The sequence below is a fragment of the Myotis lucifugus genome, unplaced genomic scaffold (genome assembly GCF_000147115.1).
Source record: "Myotis lucifugus unplaced genomic scaffold, Myoluc2.0 scaffold_51, whole genome shotgun sequence".
Taxonomy (NCBI): Eukaryota; Metazoa; Chordata; class Mammalia; order Chiroptera; family Vespertilionidae; genus Myotis; species Myotis lucifugus.
Window position 1 is genome coordinate 4,293,301 of NW_005871099.1, and position 17,614 is coordinate 4,310,914.

The window sequence follows — 17,614 nt, forward strand, 5'->3', positions numbered from 1 at the left end:
TCCACGCATCGCGAACTATGGGAATTTCGACCAGATCTTATCTGTATTTCTAACCTTTTTTTTCTCCTTATATTCTCTCGCTGTATTACTGTATACTACACGACCAAAGGAAGGAAGGCCATGATCCAGTTTTCTCACACCTATACAAGCGTGAGATTTTGTTCCCTTCCCTTGCAATCCTTCTACGTCAGTCGTGGATGATAGAATCTTCCCTCACCGGTGTACTACCGACGGCCAGGTCTTCTGGGCGAAGGGCTGGAGGCACACGCGGAGCCAGACCGGTAGCACCTGGGTTTCTCGTGCGGATCGCTTGGCCCCTGGGTAAGCGGGTTCCTGGGGTTCAGCCTTAGTTTGGGGTCTGTGTATAGACTTTTCACACATCACTGTGCTCAAGCCTGTGTATTTTCTTAAGAACATACGCAGTTTGTCCGGGAGCCGTTTCCCTTGCTGAGAGCCCGGCTGGAGTTGTTTCTTTAGGTTGTGACCCTGCGGCGAGTTAAAGTTGCGCATTTCAATGACTCCGGAGGCAGAATTGCTGGGGAGGACCGAAGAGTCTTGTTCTTCCCGGCTGTTAGTGTTTCGATCAGAAGTGAAAATAAGCAGCCTGTCTAAGTGTCTGAGTTAAAGGGAAGAAGTTGTAAAGTAGGGGGTGCGAGGCGTGTGTAAGACACTTGCTTTGAGTCGCTTTTCCTTAGGTAGGCTTGAAACCACATTGCCCTGTGTTCTTGCTTCCTTGGACCTGTCATTTCATCTCCAATATGTATTTTATTTTATTTTTTGCAATTTGTGGCAAGTGTCTCTTGTGGGGGGGGGAGACATACCAGATAAAATACTGATACTAGCAATATGTAAAAATATGTAAATCCTATCAGCCTTCTTAATAAAGAGACAAAGGTTAGGCATCTTTGTGGCTTTTTTTTCCCCTCAGGGAACAAATGACTAAGGGAAAGTCACTCCATAAAATCAATTTTCTTCTAAGATAATTTAGGGATGACAGGGTGAAGAGGTTGTGGAAGCAGGAAGAAACTGTTTCTTTTGAAAATTACCAACACAAACATCTCAAGGCTTCCCTCCATCTGTGTGGTAAAAGAGGTGTGCGATTTTGTTTCTAACTCTCATAAGGTATATGTGCCACCTAGGAAATCAACTTACAATTTTCGTTTAGAATGGCATGTTCAGTATAATTGGTCTTTTTTTCTTCTGCATTAATGAAGCAGTGTTTACAACTTGTAATGGCATTTTATTGAGTAAAATCAGTGATAAGATTTTGATTTTAAAAGCCACATAATATTGAAGGAAGGTCAGAATTGTTGTGATCTATAAAAATTAATTCCTAGATCAAACTGTTACGTTATTTCAGTATATAATTATGCTAGACTCAAAATAATGGGATATTATTTTTACGGTCCTGAGATTATTTCACATGTTGTGACCACGGGAGACTTTATAGATCTGTAGTTAACAGGTTACCTGATCTTCCTTGGTATTCAGATGTTAGTTAATAGCATGTATCAATTTTATAGCTACAGTTCCAGATAGGACTTGTCTCTCTGATTTATCTATTGGGATTTTGACAGCCACTTTCTGGTTGATTTATATGAACTATGCATTGAGGGATATATGGCTCACTAGATTGCTCACCACTAGGTCATTGGTTTGAATTTGGCACCAGTCCAAGGTTACCTCATCTGCATCATTTAACAGCTGTGTGGTCATCTGTATAAATTGGCCGATAACTGATTCAAATGATTTCAGTGATCAAGGATTGAGCACATGTCCATTTATGCATAGAAACACCATTTCAGGTACAAGAGCTAATGAGTATAGAATGTTCATGTGGGATTTTTTTTTACTATTACTCTATTTATGGTAGAAAGTTTCATCCATTCATACCTATGGATACCATTCTCAAGCCATTTAAACATACTGTGATTTTTAGAGAGGCGATCACATTTAAATATTGGTTTTCCTTTGGGAATCAATCACTTTTTCCTGGCTGCTTTGTTCTTTAAGTTTTGGAAAATGAGAGTTTCTCTTTCGCAAACACTGCCAGACCAAGGGAATTGAATCCAAATTTTCACAGCTAAGAAGCAAAGTCACAGCACCTCCTACTGTTTGCGTGACTATGAAAGTTCAGGAATGTCTTTTGTGAATAAGGTGCTCTGTCTGGATTGCTGGTTATGTTTGTGTGGGTGTGGGTGTGCTCCTGAAATGTGAAATGAAATGTAAGAAACTTATCTCTTTTTTAAAGGTATTTCTCTTGGATATTAACTTGAAAATCTGAAGAAATGGCATTCCAGGCAATTTGCATGTTGGTTGGAGTATTTGTTTGTTCTGTCTGTGTCAAAGGATCTTCTCAGCCCCAAGCAAGAGTTTATTTAACGTTTGATGGTAAGCAAGTTGGTAAATTCTCTGGGAAAATGTTATTTATCATTTGTTTTCTTATCCAGATTAAAAAACTAAAGGCCGTAAAGTATTATTGAATATTGATTTAAAAAATATTTATGGGACTGGTTTTTGGATGAGATGGCTATTTAAAATTATTAGTTAATAGACAAAAGCCCTCTATTGCATTTTGTTTCTGAAAATGCTTGAAGTGTATTCTGCCCCCTTTTAAATTTCTTCTGTGTTTGCATGTGCATGCATGGGAGCGATGGTGAAGAACTCAAAACCTACAGTCTCTGATTTTAATATTCACCTGGTTTGGTTGAGAAACACCTCCCATGTACTAATCTTCATTAGCAGAAAGAACTATGAAGGTTAAATTACTGAAAAATTTTCCTAATAAATTTTGAGCACTAGTCTTGACACTGGTCTTTCTGTATAATAATGTTTCTTCTATTTCCACAAGGGCTTCCTGAGATTGGCAAAGTCTCCTAATTGAAAAGGAACTAAAGGAATAGTTCAAAATATGCTCTTGATTGCTGTTGTGTACAGATGTTATCTTCAGGAGCTTAGGGAAATGAGTGTGACTTCAAATTTTCACACACATAAAGTTGTAAGCCCTCTGAGGAAGGGTTTGCCGAATGTATGCATGAGCTTTAATGTATATTGCTCAAAGGACTTACAGATGGATGATTTACGTCAGTCACATAACCCATAGTCATTGGACAGATGGGATAAGAAATGGATCAGGAATATCACCCTGCCACTCAGGGTTATTTATATTTTTATGGCTTCTTTCAACTCTGTTTCTGCATAAACCTCAGTATTATTGGGCATATTTTCATTTTCCTTTGAGAAACAATATACTCTAAGACCTTCCTGTAGCAGGATGTCTTTGAAACACTGGTATCTTGAATTTCAAGTAGTAGTATGACTGACACTTATCAGTCAAATGGCTTCCTCCCCTCCCCTCCCATCCCCTTCCCTCCTTTCCCTTTCCCTCTCCTCCCTTCTTCTCCTCCCCTCCCTTCTCCTCCCCTTCCCTTCCCCACCAAAAGCTTTCTCCAAGGTTATCATAAGTCCTATAGGAGCCTTATGAACTTAGAGTGTGTAAGCTTCTAATTGCTTCCTTAGCTTCTAAGCCAGGCATTCCCCCTTAAAACCCATGACTATCCAGGTAAGTTGTGAAGGAAGGAAAACAGATCTTTGAAGTGTCCTATTTTTTAAAAAAAATTACTAACTAAAGCATCTCATAGTCAGCTTACAACTTTTCTCCTAAGTTGAGAGTTATGAAATATTAAAAAAAAAAAAGAAAGAAAGAAAAGAAAGGCATTAAGGGCAGTACAATTTCTCCCTATTTTCTGTATTTCTCTCAGTATATAGGAAGATGGAGTGGTCCCACAGATTAGGCCTCTAAGCCCGTTCTCTCTATTTCGTCAACATTAATCAAACTTTGTTTAACCTGAACTTAATCCAAAATAGGTAAATATTAAAGATAAGTGTGTCACCAGAGATATTTCATCAAGTGTATATTTGAAGTGACAATTAAAATTTGTCTTTTAATGAAGTTCAGTAATGCAAACTTTTAAAACCAAACTTTAATACTATGTAGGACAGTAAGTGCTCTGTATACAGTGACTAGAAGGTATAATGGGCTTTTAAAAATACTGCATCACTAATATTTTAAGTGCTCCCAAACTCAAAACAGATTCTTGCAAAATAAGACTTACCTTCGTTTATAACATACTAGAGGCCCAATGCACGAATTCATGCATGGGTGGGGTCCCTTGGCGTGGTCTGTGGGGATCGGGCTGAAACCAGCAGTCCAGTGCTGCCTGCCACTCCTACCTGCCGCTCCCGCTCATCCCAGCCCCGCTGCACCTGCTGCAGACTTGTGCCCAGCCAGCCCTGCTCGCGAGAGACTCGCGCCACTCAGTGGCACTTGCCAGCTGTGAGCCCTGCATCTGGCACCTGTTCTGAGGGAGCAGGGAGGGGGGCTGGGATGCGATTGGCCCTCTGGGCTGGTGGTGGGATGCGCTTGCTGGCCCGGAACCCGGATCCATCCCACTGATGTTCACGCTGGTTGTTGGGAGCCACCTGGCGGTGGCTTTTATGTTGTTTCTTCCTTGAGGAGCACCTAGGGAGGGGAAGTGCCCGCAGTGCCTGAGGCCAACTTCCAGGAGGCCAGCAGCACAGTTGGGATCGTGCTGGCAGCACCAGTCCATTGGTGCCTGGCCTGTTCTCTGGAGATTGGACCTATAGGACTACTGAGGGAGGGAGTGGGCCACCAGTACAGGTTGGTCAGCTGAGCAACACTCCCACTGTGGGAGCGCACTGACCACCAGAGGGCAGCTTCTGTGTTGAGCGGCTGTCCCCTGGTGGTCAGTGCATGTCATAGTGACCAGCGGCGGGTCATTCGGTCGCTTAGGCTTTTATATATAGAGAGATAGATGTAGAATACAGTATGGTAAAATAAGTTATTGATCTGAAAGTTTTATAATTCCTGATATTTTATTCTTCCCAAGAGCCTTTTTAAAAAAAAATATCTTTATTGCCCTGGCTGGTTTGGCTCAGTGGTCAGAGTGTTGGTCTGCAGACCGAAGGGTCACGGATCCTATTCCCAGTCAAGGGTACATACCTCAGTTGCAGATTCAGTCCATGGCCAGGTCAGGGGAGTGAGCGGTAGGCAACCAGTCGATGTGTCTCTCTCAGGTTGATCTTTCTCTTTCTCTCTCTCCTCTCTCTGTCTCTCTCACTCCCCCCTTCCTTCTACTCTCTCTAAAAATCAATGGAAAAAATATCCGCACTCCTTGGGTGAGGATTATCTTTATTGTGAAAGTATTACAGATGTCTCCCTTCTTCTCCCCATAGACACCCTCCACCCCTCACCTGTCCCCTCCCCAGGCCTACTGCACTATATTATCTGTCCATGGGCTGTGCATAGATAATTCTTTGGTTAATCTCTTCCCATAACCCCTCCCCCTTCCCTTTGAAATACTTCAGTCTGTTGCATGCTTATGCCTGGATCTTTTTTGTTCATCAGTTTGTTTTGTTCACTTGATTCCACATACAAGTGAGATCATGTGATACTTGTTTGTCTCTGACTGGCTTATTTCACATAGCATAATACTCTCCAATAGCCTTAATAGGAAATAATCATAGAGATAAAATATCACAATTTAGAGACTATTTTAAAGTGATATATCAATAAGGAAATTCCATAATTTCTTCATAAAATACAAAAAACTCTTAAGTTAGACTATATATATATTAGACTATATATATTAGTCAAAGTATCATAGGAAAAGTACCTTGGGCAAAAAAAACACGTTAAAGTGTTTAAATTTTAATCATAAATTTATAAGCATTTTCTTAAGAGATTTGATAGTATACCTGCTTGAGATGCTTGTTCCAAATTTCTTATTAAAGTTTGTCATTGATTTTATGATGACTTCTCTGAGTAGGTTACTAAATTTCTTCCAAAGTAGTTTAGTCTTGACATCAAAATACAGAAATTTGTGCAGAGTTGACATATATAGGGTGGGGCAAAAAATCTGTTTATAGTTGTGAGTAAACCCAATACAGAGCTTATTATTGCACTATTATTTATCAATTATTGTATTATTCTCCATATGAACAACTATAAATCTACTTTTGCCCCACCTTCTATATGAACATAGGTTAATTTAAATGCATAAAGGTATATACTTTTTTTCATATTTCAAAATTTTGAAACTAATTTGCAACCAAAAATCAGGACTTGGAAGATGCTTTTGAGGAAATTCAAGTAATTTCAAGTTACACCAGGCAGAGGTCTTTCGCATCTTTATAGTTTCTCATCATTACATTGCCTCCTGACTCTTTTGTCTTGAAATCGTCACTGTAACTTGATCCTCTGCCTGTCTCTTCCTGGGGAGAACTTTAGGAGAATCCTCTCAGTCTTGTCTTATTTATAGTCAAATGATGAATCATAGTTGATTTAAAGGTATAAGAAACAAGAGATCCTTTCTCACATCCAAGTTCCAGCCCTTCTGCTTGTGGTGGAATGATGGACTGATAACATTTAAGAAACGATTTACAGATTTGCCATCTCTATTGATCTAGCGAAAGGTCAACCAGATGGTCATCAGTCCTATAGGAGAATGTACTTCAGATGTTATTAATCAGTTACATTTGTGCTAGCTAAACCTTGCATGTTAAGAGAACTTACTCCTAGAAGATATTATATTGTGTAATTTTTATAATTCTCATTTTATGCCAAATAGCTTTTTGAATGAATATATAGTTAATGCAAATGTTTTTTAAGTTGAATACTTGTGGAAAAGCAATTCAATAGTTTAACAGATTTATATTTTATAACATTATTGTCACTGTATTCCTCCCACTGCCCCGGTTAAATTATAAAGGTCATATGGAAAGGCAAGGATACATATGTACAATAGACAAAAATTGTTTTGCTTGTTAATATAAAAAGAGAAAGCGTTGCATTTATCCAGTAGAGATTTTAGCATGTAGTATTTTATAAAATCAGGAGTAAATACAAAATAATTTGATAAAAGGTATCAGTTACATGTAATTTTAAGAGAAGGTTGATTCTGAGCTTCAGAAAAATGGAAATTTTTTTTTACATTTTTATATATAAAATATGATAACTGAGTTAATTATATTGTGTTGTTCCTATTTAAAAATTAGATAAATTCTTATAATGAGATTACTTTTTCAGCTAGCAATTCTGATTGTGAATCTAAGATATTTAATTTATTGACAAAGTTATTCACATTATATTATTATCCTCACTATGTCTGTAGGATCTGTAGTAATGTTTTTTTTATTTCATTTCTGATATTAATGATGTATGTCTGCTTCCTTTATGCTCTGACTGATCTGTATAGAGATCAGTTTTTCCATTTTATTGATCTCTTTAAATAATCAACCTTTTTTGTCTATTATTTTTCTGTTTAACATTTTTTATTTATGCTCCATAATTTAATTATCTTATTTCTTCTTGCTTTATGTATAATTTGTTCTTTTATAACTACCTAGCATAGACTGTTAAATTACTGATTTGAGAAGTTTTCCCTGATACAACCAGTTATGGAGGCATGGTACAAATTTCCGAAATATTGCTTTAGTAGTGCCCCACATATTTTGATGAAATGTGTTTTGATTTTCAGTCAGTTCAATATATCTTCTAATTCCTCTGTTATGTTTTCTTTTACCCATGGGTTATTTAGAAATATTTTGTATAATTTATAAATATTTGGATATTTTTATATATCTGTCTGTTATAGATTTCTGCTTTAACTCCTTGTTGTCAAAGAGCATACATCAGGTGTTTTTAATTCTTTAAACTCATTATAGTCTATATAGAAAAGAATATGTATACTGCTTTTGCCACATAGTGTTCTATTAATATCAATTAGATTCAATCAGTTGATGAATTTCTATGTTTTCTATACTTTTTCTGATTTTTGGTCTAGTTGTTAGTTCAATTAGCGACAGAAGAAGTTGAACTCTCCAACTATAGTTACAGATTTATCTATTTCTCTTTTTCAGTTCTATCAGTTTTTGATTCATGTTTTTGACTTTTTGTTATTAGGTACTGACATATTTAGAATTGTTATGCCTTCTGATGAATTGAACTCTTTTTTATTATGAAATATCTCTGATTGTTACTGGTAATAATCCTTATTCTGAAATGTATTTTGTATGTACATAATGCTTTTATATTTTTTGATTAATGAAAAATAACACCAAAATTTTAGTTATAATAAAGTGCAGAAATGTTTACCATGATTAGATTGGCCTCTACAACATATTGTAATTAAAATATTAGGAAATATATTTAAATAGACATTTTTGATATACATAAATTGTATGAATGTGTGATTGGCATTGTGGCATAGTGAGAACAGCATTTACATAGAAACCAAACTATCTTGGTTTTTAATCTTTGATTATTCACGAATTAATTCTGAAACTTTAGCAAGACCTCAGTTTCCTGACCAGTTAAAAAAACTTGGGAAAAATTATTTCTTATATCCCTTGTTGCACTATAACAGTGATGGCGAACCTATGACACGCGTGTCAGAGGTGACACGCGAACTCATTTTTTTGGTTGATTTTTCTTTGTTAAATGGCATTTAAATATATAAAATAAATATCAAAAATATATCTTTGTTTTACTATGATTGCAAATATCAAAAAATTTCTATATGTGACACGGCATCAGAGTTAAGTTAGGGTTTTTCAAAATGCTGACACGCCGAGCTCAAAAGGTTCGCCATCACTGCCCTATAATTATGTGATATTTAAGTTTAGTTTTATTTTATAAATATCACCTCCTTCAAGAAAGTCTTCTATAGTAACCTCTTTAATGTTTTCAATAATATTTTATGTAAATGACCTGGGCAAGGGGAAGAACAAAACTAAACAAAGAATTTTCAAAAAATCAGGGATATTGAAATCATACAAAACTGGTTTTAAATAATGATTGTCTGCTACTTTCTGGGTATGCTACATTAGAGTAATTATTTAATCTCCCTAATCCGGAATTTTATAATCTGTAAAATGGTTAATAACACGTACTTCATATAACTGTTTTGAAAATTAAATGAATTAAGCTTGTAAAGGGTGTTGGGTAGTATATCCCATTACAACAGCGGTTCTCAACCTGTGGGTCTCGACCCCTTTCGGGGTCGAACGACCCTTTCACAGGGGTCGCCTAAGACCATTGGAAAACACATATATAATTACATATTGTTTATGTGATTAATCATTATGCTTTAATTATGTTCAATTTGTAACAATGAAATTGGGGGTCACCACAACATGAGGCACTGGATTAGGAAGGTTGAGAACCACTGCATTACAATACAATACAGGGGGGCTTACATTAAAGTTAGTATTTATAAGTTCCTTTAGGGCAGAAATATGGTCTTCATTACTACCCCTCCACTTAGCATAGAGACTGTGATATATTGCTCAGTAAATGTTGAATTAACATAAATTTTGATACCCCTTACTGCTACACCTCCCAACCAATAGAGCATTGATACACTGCAACCACTCTTAAGTGAATTCTGGATAATTTAAAACAATGACATATAGCAGGGAGAATGCAATAGAAATTGATTTCTTTATCATAGCACTAAAATATAAAAAGCATGAGAGGAATTTTTGAAGATTCTATTTTTTTAAGTCCAATTTTTTTATGATGAGCTTGAACTTAAGAACTTCGTCTACTCAATTTACTTCTAATGATTGTCATAGCATAGTGAGTGGCTAGAAATTGCATCATTAAAATCAGAAAGGGGGCAGGTGGGATAATTTCTAATCGATTTCTGTACCATGAAATGAAATATATCTGTGTAAATATATCCTTAGGAAGGTATAAATAAAAATATAATTACATCAATATAAATACCAAATGTAGGTCATATACTACACTTAAAGCAGTGGCTGTTAAATAGTATATCAGATTTTTTCCATACTTTTGATGAGCAAATTGAAATTTATTCAGGAAAGTTTGCTGCTGGAATACTTTGTGTGTGAAGAAATTAATAGACCTTACATTCAATACTTAATTGAGATTTAATTACTGGATTTATTAATCTCATGTAAGGTAATGAGGATATGTATTATTAAGTTACTGAAATAGCAACATTTCTTTCCTTATTGTTTTAAGAAAGTCAACTTATCCAAAATTACACAGTAGCTCCACCTCTACTAACAAGCAATAATTCAGTCATGTGGATGTTTGTCTTCCTAGTACAAATCTCTGAGTCATCAGACTTACTATTTAAAGTAATCCTGATGGATACAGGATTATCATTTTTATATGTTTTTAGGTCTAGAAAGATAATATCTAGAGATAAAGAAGTAGGATAAAGGTAATGTGCACTCAGTATCCCATAGGCTTCAGAAAGCCCAGATGAATATTATTTTACAGAAAGGGAAGTCTGAGTCCACTGCAGTTTTTCTTTTGTTTCAAAACTCTTATGAGTTATTGTCCGACTGGCTTGGCTCAGTGGTTGAGCATTGACCTATGATCCTGAAGGTCACGGTTTGATTCCCAGTCAGGGCACATGCCTGGGTTGCCGGCTCAATCCCCAGTGTGGGGCATGCAGGAGTCAGAAGATCAATTATTCTCTCTCATCATTGATGTTTCCATCTCTCTCTCCCTCTACTTTCCTCTTTGAAATCAATAAAAATATATTTTAGAAAACACAAATAAAAACTCTGATGAGTTATTAAGGTGCCCCCGACAATATCTTAAAGCATTTATAAAGCTTTGGGAGCTCAAAAATAAATTCATTGATAGGTTAAATGGATGGCAGAAAGTCAGTCATTTGTCACTATTAATTCTTCGCTTGTGTTCACTAGAACAGTTAAGACGTCCTACTACTAAACTGGCCCTCTTCCTTTGAAGCCTGTGAGTCATTGCCTAAAACTCAAAGGGTTAAAACTTCATAAAGGTGCTACTATTTGGATACATTTTTCTTAGCTTATTTTGGCCAATTTTCCAGCTCAAGTTTGATTTTTACATTTACATTTGCATGTGCATGACAGTGCTTTAAAAACATAAAAATGTCACTGTGGGTTGTATTGGGCAACAAGTACATTAAGTGTAGACCCTTATCAGTTCTTTCAGGGTCTTACTGATTCTTTTTGCCTTCTTTCAGTGCTGAATTTTTATTAATAAAGTTATAAATGTCTCCAAGTCATTGACAGTATGTAAATGAAAGAGGATGGAATTTTACAAAACATTTTTTGTCGCCTATATCTGCCTCATTTGACAAGAAGCCTAGTTAATTAAACGATAAATAAAAGGACCCCTGTGAACTGGTGAGCTAAACCCAAAAGCTGATGAATTGACATTGGACAATAAACTCAAAATAATAAATTGCCTCTTTATGAACTCTGGTAGCATTAACCTTTCAAGGCACATTTGTTGAGAGCAGTTTGTCTTATGGTCGCCCAAGAGATGAAAATTGTTCTTGATTTCTCCATTCTCCATTCATCTTGGAGAAAGCTCACTCTGGTTGTATTGAATCTTCTGAAATATTTAGTTCTTGGGAAAACTTGTGTTACTGCAGTTTCTTTTAAATCCCTTTCTGATGGTCTCAGTTAAATGTCAATTAAACATCTTAAATAGCACCTGCATGTTTTGATAAACCAAACTCAATAAGGAGTGCTGTGTAATAAGAGGCTCTGCATTTTTCCTCTGTGACAGTGTCATTGAAATCAGGAAGGAACAGATGAATGCAAGGGCGCATTGGGCAGTACTCAACCATAAAGAGTCTGAAATAGAGTAGCACTAAATTTGTGATGTAAAGAGCAAATTAAAACTGTTATAAAATACCATGGGAATAGAAGATGAGAAGAAATTGCCAAGAGATTTCATATGTCTATTGTCCCCTATAATATATATTTATATAGGACTCTGGTACTCAAAATAAAACAAAATCTCTTTCATAGCCTTAAATTGAAGGAGGGAAGTTTTAAGTAGTGCAAGGAAAGTCTCATGGGAAATAGTAGAGTAGAATATTTCTCTCTCTCTTTTTAAGATTTTTAGAAAAAAAGTGAGAAACCCTGTCATAAAAAGGTAATTCTTGTCCTCAGTGAATTTTCTCATATTCTAATAAGCTTAATTGTGTTGCCAAAAGATGATGTTGTGATGGTCAGCCATTTCTAAAAGTACGAGGTTCCTGCAGTTGAGAACAGGAAAGGGATGCTTCAGCAATCTGAAATCAGAAGAGTGAGTTTGTGTGCTGTGTTTACTCAGTCATCCAATCAAGGCAATTTCATGAACAATATGTGTCATATTCCATGATTATCCATAGATAAGTGTGAACATTTATGGTCAAACAATTGGCTGTGAGAACCAGCTATGACTACAGTGGGAGAGCTGCTATGCAGGAGACACCCTTATGGAGCAGGACTTGCTTCAGTGGGGCTTTGGTGATCACTGAGTCTGCCCCTTGAGTGTGTTGCTTATGGACCCTTAGAGTTGTAATCTGGTATGATCTGACATTGACCACTAGGTACACTGGCTCTTGGGTTTCCGGGGAGATGCAAAGTCAGCTCCTGCCTGGGGCCACCCAGCAGGAGCTACAGTGAGATCTGCAGATTCCTCCTCTTTGTATCAGGTTTGGAAGTGCCCAGATGAGGCCCAGCTGTGAAGCAAGACAGGCTGGTGCTGGGTCTTGAGCCTTTTATTGATAGGTTTGGGGCTCCCTGACCCAGCTGCAGCTTGTTTAAGAAATTTTAGCCTGAGCAAGGACAGGCCATTCATATTCAAAAGCCTCTGCACACAGCTGGGGTGGGGTTATAAATTGGATGGAGCAGGGTCTTAGGGAATCACCAGGGGAGAGCAAACAAAAATGGCTGCCAGTCAGCCCTGCACCTGGGGAGGTTCCAGCACTGGAACAATGATCCCTGCAAGCACCTCCATCTGGGAGAAAGCCACCCCCAAGATCCTGCCCTGATGCCAGACAATCCAGTTCCTCCTCATATGTGTCTGCATCCCCCAGAGCCTTGCCCTGGTGCTAGAGCTCAGAGGAAGCGGGAACTTGTAAGTTCAGTTTGTGGTGCTGGCCTTTTAAGAGGAACAGCTGGGTCTCCAGCAGCCTCCATGTCACTGAGCCCCAATCCACACTGGTTTTTACACCCCGTAGTTCTTATTGCCCATAGGAACTTCTTTTCCCAGCTCTGGGACCCGGGACTGGGGATCTGGTCTGGGGCTGGGACCCCTTGCTCCTCCAGGCAGTCTCTGCAGAGAAGATCTCCCTCCCAATTAAAAAGCGGCCCACCTGGGTGCCGGACCTCTGTGCCTCTGCACCTCCTGCCAGTCTCAGTGTGCTTTCCTCTTTACTTCTCTAGTTGTAGGCCTTCCATTCAGCCAGCTTTCCGCGGTTCTGGAAGGGTTGTTCTGTATTTTAGTTGTATTTTGATGTGGTTGTGGGAGGTGGCGAGTACAGGCTTTTGCCTATGCCACCATCTTGGTTCTCTGGAATATGTTTAGTTAGTTGCTGTAGGTGAGGTCTCCCTTTTGGCTATGGGAACAGGTCTGAGCTCAAACAAAGGATAACTATAGAAAAATGTATTTTTCTCTCTTCTTACCTCTGTGCAAATTTGTCAGGGTTTGTTTCCATAAGTTCAAGATAGCCTACACTTTCTCTTAAAAAAAGTGATTCAAGTATTCTTTTTTTTATGGACACCATTGCAGCATCAACTAAATATGCACTGAGACACACTCACTTTTTCCTTTTCCTAAACACCTTTTATGTAATGAGTATTAAAAAACTATCGTTTTTGTTTTAGTTATATGACTGTCAAATAATAAAAGTATTGAGAAAAAGAGCAGCAAGCTTTGGGCAAATTCCAGCACTTTGCCGTCTGCATTTTCTGTTATGTGTTACTAAAGACCTCTGTTGTTAATGAAAACAAATTTAAAAGCAAGGCACAGAAAGGTTAGACGTTTTCTAACACTGAGTATGACTTGGCAAGCAGAACACATAAAAGGCAGAGCAAAGTGCTAAGCCATGTGCTATTTTAGGGCAGCACTAGCCATGAAACAATGTGCTGAGCTGTAAAAGATGGCAAGTATCGCCTGCATTTCCAAGATGCGTGATTTCCTTTCAAACCTCCCTCATTCCCTGGAAGTTAAGTGCCTTGAGCACTTAATATTGATGTTACTTCGACGGAGTGCTTTTTATGTTTTTGAGAAATTCCACCTGATAACTCATTTATTACAGAATGCCTCTGAAGTAGGTAGGCATGGAGGCCCAGGGGTGCTAAATGTCTTGGCTAAGGACATACAGCTTGCTGGTGGCAGAGACAAGACTGGAAGAGGGAAATGGAATAAGAAGAGGAAAATTAATTATGGACTGTGTTTGCACGGAGTCAGAGATCTCCTGAAAATGCATTTTACAATATCTGCAGAAATTTTAGGCCATTAATATGAATATTAACAAGTTTGTTTTCCAAAGTATGCACAACAGCATAACTTAAACATACCTTAAATTTTTAATTAACTACTTACTTTTTAGCAATAATTTATGGATTTTTATATGTCAAACTTTAAATATATTTAAGACGACATTAGAAATGCCTCTAAATTCTCTTTGAAAAGATTGAGGTAATTCATAAATACCAGAAATTTATATTTTTACTTGTCACTAATTCATGTAAATTAGTGAACATACTTTTCCCAAGATACTGCTCTTATAATTAAGCTTTTCATTTGATGTGGAATGTATATCAGGATCCCATTTTCCCCTTTGTCAATTCCTAGAATATTCTACTCTGCTCATTTATGTATTGCCTTAGAAGGAAAACACCATTAAAATAATCTTATGTTCTAATTTGAAGTAATCAGTAAAAGTGCCTAATGTTCTTGCCTTTCTCAACTTTACAACTTACCAGCATTTAAGAGTATTGACAATAAAAGTATGAGATATTCTAGCTAATTAATTCTTAAGTTATCACCTTACTAAAACTATTTTTATAAAAAATGAGCAGGTACTAGACTTTGATTATAAGATTGCTCGTATTTAATTTTATATATAATGTGATGGCTATTGTCAAGTCTTTAGTCTATATGGAATTGATAGACCAACGGAGTCAAAACAGTATAGTTTTACAGAAGATAATTGCTATTTCATTAAGAAGAGGATGGGACTACTTATTTCACAAAAATTAATTCTTGAGTCTCTGTAGTAGCAATAGCACTAAAGAAGCAGTTGCTAAATTCTTTCGTGAAAAACATATTTCCTCAGTATAGAATTTCACTTGCTAAAGACAGAATTAGGGGAAGGGGATATATAGCTGATAAAAATAAATGCCCTATCTACACACACACACATATACACACACATACATACACATACTCTATGAGTAAGACCCATTATCTTTCAATACAAATTCAGTCTTTCCTAGGTGTACACTGTCTTTTAAAATGCATATAACAGAAACTGAGAAGTCAGCAAAAAAAGCTATTGTGTTTTTGGTATTATTTATGCTTTCTCACTTTAAAGTTTCAAATACTACCAATTTATAATTATATAATAATTAGCTTCTCAAACACTTTAGTTACAGTAATACTTAAAATGTTACTGTAACACTCAGGTGTACAGTAACAGCTTGGAGCAGAACAGGAAACTCTGATGATTTGTGTATTTGAGCCTTGCCTCCCTCCCATTACTGATGGCTAGTAATAGAACATGCTGAAAACTACCTGTCAGAAGGAGGTAATCCATTTTTAGTACAAATAACTGGAATGTGAATGTGGCAAATAATATGTAAAGGGATCATAAATAAATACCTAAATTTATTTCACTACACTCACTTCTTTTAAAGCCAGTGAAGTCTTGAAACCCAAGATGCCACTGTTACTATAGTTAGCAGCAATTGAAAGTCCCAATTATAGCATATGAAACACAATCTTTCATTAGATGCTTCTGTTTTCTAAAATCTTCATTTCACAAAATTTAGATTAGGAAAGTCCTTTCCTCTTTTGTAAATAGACACAAGTGTACAAACTGTGTGAGGTACACCAAGTTGGCACTTTATTCATTACTGAAATTGGATAACACAACAGGTCTGAAGATTTTAAGACAACACTAGCAAAATTAGAAACAGAATAAGGAGAGCAAACCCCTCGTATTCCTGACCTTAGTTGGGTCAAATAGAAGTGGTATATGTGGCCATGACTTCTTTTAGATGATAGAGACTATTATATGTAAAAACACCATTCCAACAGAGCTGTCATTCTTAACCCAAGGACCTATTGTTTAATGAGTAAGTGAAGAGTTGCAAAGTGATTATAAGATCGGCTTACATAAAATAAATAAGGGTTTATTGAATTTTATTGTGGAATTAGAGTTATGTCTATATGTATACAAATCATGTTTATAGACTAGATTGACAACTTTTAATGAAGATACTTAAGATGATGGGCAGGCATGTAGTGGTTTTGATAATAAGATGTGGTGATTATTTTAGTGCTCCTTTTATAAACTTTCCAACCTCTTAAATACACACTAGTAGTCATAATTCAAGCATAAACAAAACCTCATGACTTAAATTATGCCTTGATTGGAAAAGACCTATTGAATAATTGATTTTGCCTTGGTTGCAAAAAAGAGCTTTACGCATTCTTTAAACATTATCAACCTAGTTCTGTTATCACACCTAAATGTTATTATTTAACAACCATGCAGAAAATAAGAAGAGATTGGAGTCTCTATTATGTACAAACCTGGGTTTAAATAGAAGCAGTCTTTCTGGCATTAAAAGCTTCCAACTTTTGTTAGTCCATTCAGCCGGATTGTCGCTCCTTAAATTCAGACTCGGGGACTTTTTTTTTTCCTTTTCCCTGAATAGTAATACTCAGAACATTCCAAGAGACCAGAACATTCAGCTGAAATACGACAATGAGTGTATTATCATCACCTAAAGAGCATTTTGAATTTTATTAGAAGAAACCGATTAAGATGTTCTTTTCAAGCAAAGGGCTTGGCATGGCTTCAGCAAGTTACTTTCCAAGTCGGGCAGGGGTTTAGCTGGCACAAAGAGCAGGTCTTTCCTTTAGCATCTTGACTGCTTTAATGCAAATGCGACTGGGATTTTTTTTTCTTTAAGCTGATTCTCTTAAAAGCCATGCTTCCTGCCACTGTTCAACATAATTGCATCAATTCCATTTTCCATTAGTACTCAGAACCTGCTGATATGCCTGGAGTTTTAAAACCTTTGTGTGAAAATACAATTATGCATACTTTTTTGCAGGGGTTTCTGATAATGCATACGTTCTATGCGGTTGTATTTTTTATTTTGATATCTAAAGTAGGTCAAGCAAAGATGTCTTTATGCTAGTATGCTAAACTTTGGTTATTCAATCAATTATATCAACTACAGTGGTATGAGCAATTTCCCATTACATTCAATGGGCTATATTTTGTTGAAGAAAAAACACATGTTACTTTGCTGCAGAGTAATGACATATTCTGACTTCAGGTGAAAGGAAGTGATGTCTTCTGTCCTTCCTCATTATATCTGTAATAGCTATGTCTCTTCCATAATGTTTTTTTTTTCAACAGTTTGCCTTTATGGAATCTTATAATGATCTGCATTAGTTTACTTTATCTCATATCTTTCTAATTTTCTGATAGGTATTCGATAGTTTTCTATACATATAGTTTTATGTATATATTTCAGCTATTACATT

General features: G+C 36.5%; 1 protein-coding gene across 7 annotated transcripts in view; it reads left to right on the forward strand.

The window, feature by feature from the left end:
• The first annotated feature begins 227 nt into the window (after positions 1-227).
• SEMA3C (semaphorin 3C) overlaps positions 228-17,614 on the forward strand; it is a 160,164-nt gene continuing 142,777 nt past the window's right edge. For 4 of the 7 annotated variants that reach the window (XR_002829255.1, XR_002829254.1, XR_002829253.1 and 1 more), the window contains exon 1: positions 2,252-2,391. Coding sequence is in view for 4 of the 7 variants with exons in the window: in XM_023753782.1 (XP_023609550.1) it covers positions 2,289-2,391 (103 nt within the window). In the remaining 3 variants the exon portion in view is untranslated. Of the gene's footprint in view, positions 322-975; positions 1,093-2,251; positions 2,392-17,614 lie in introns of those variants that run through there. The other 3 variants (XM_023753783.1, XM_006088688.3, XM_014455818.2) reach the window with 2 other exon arrangements.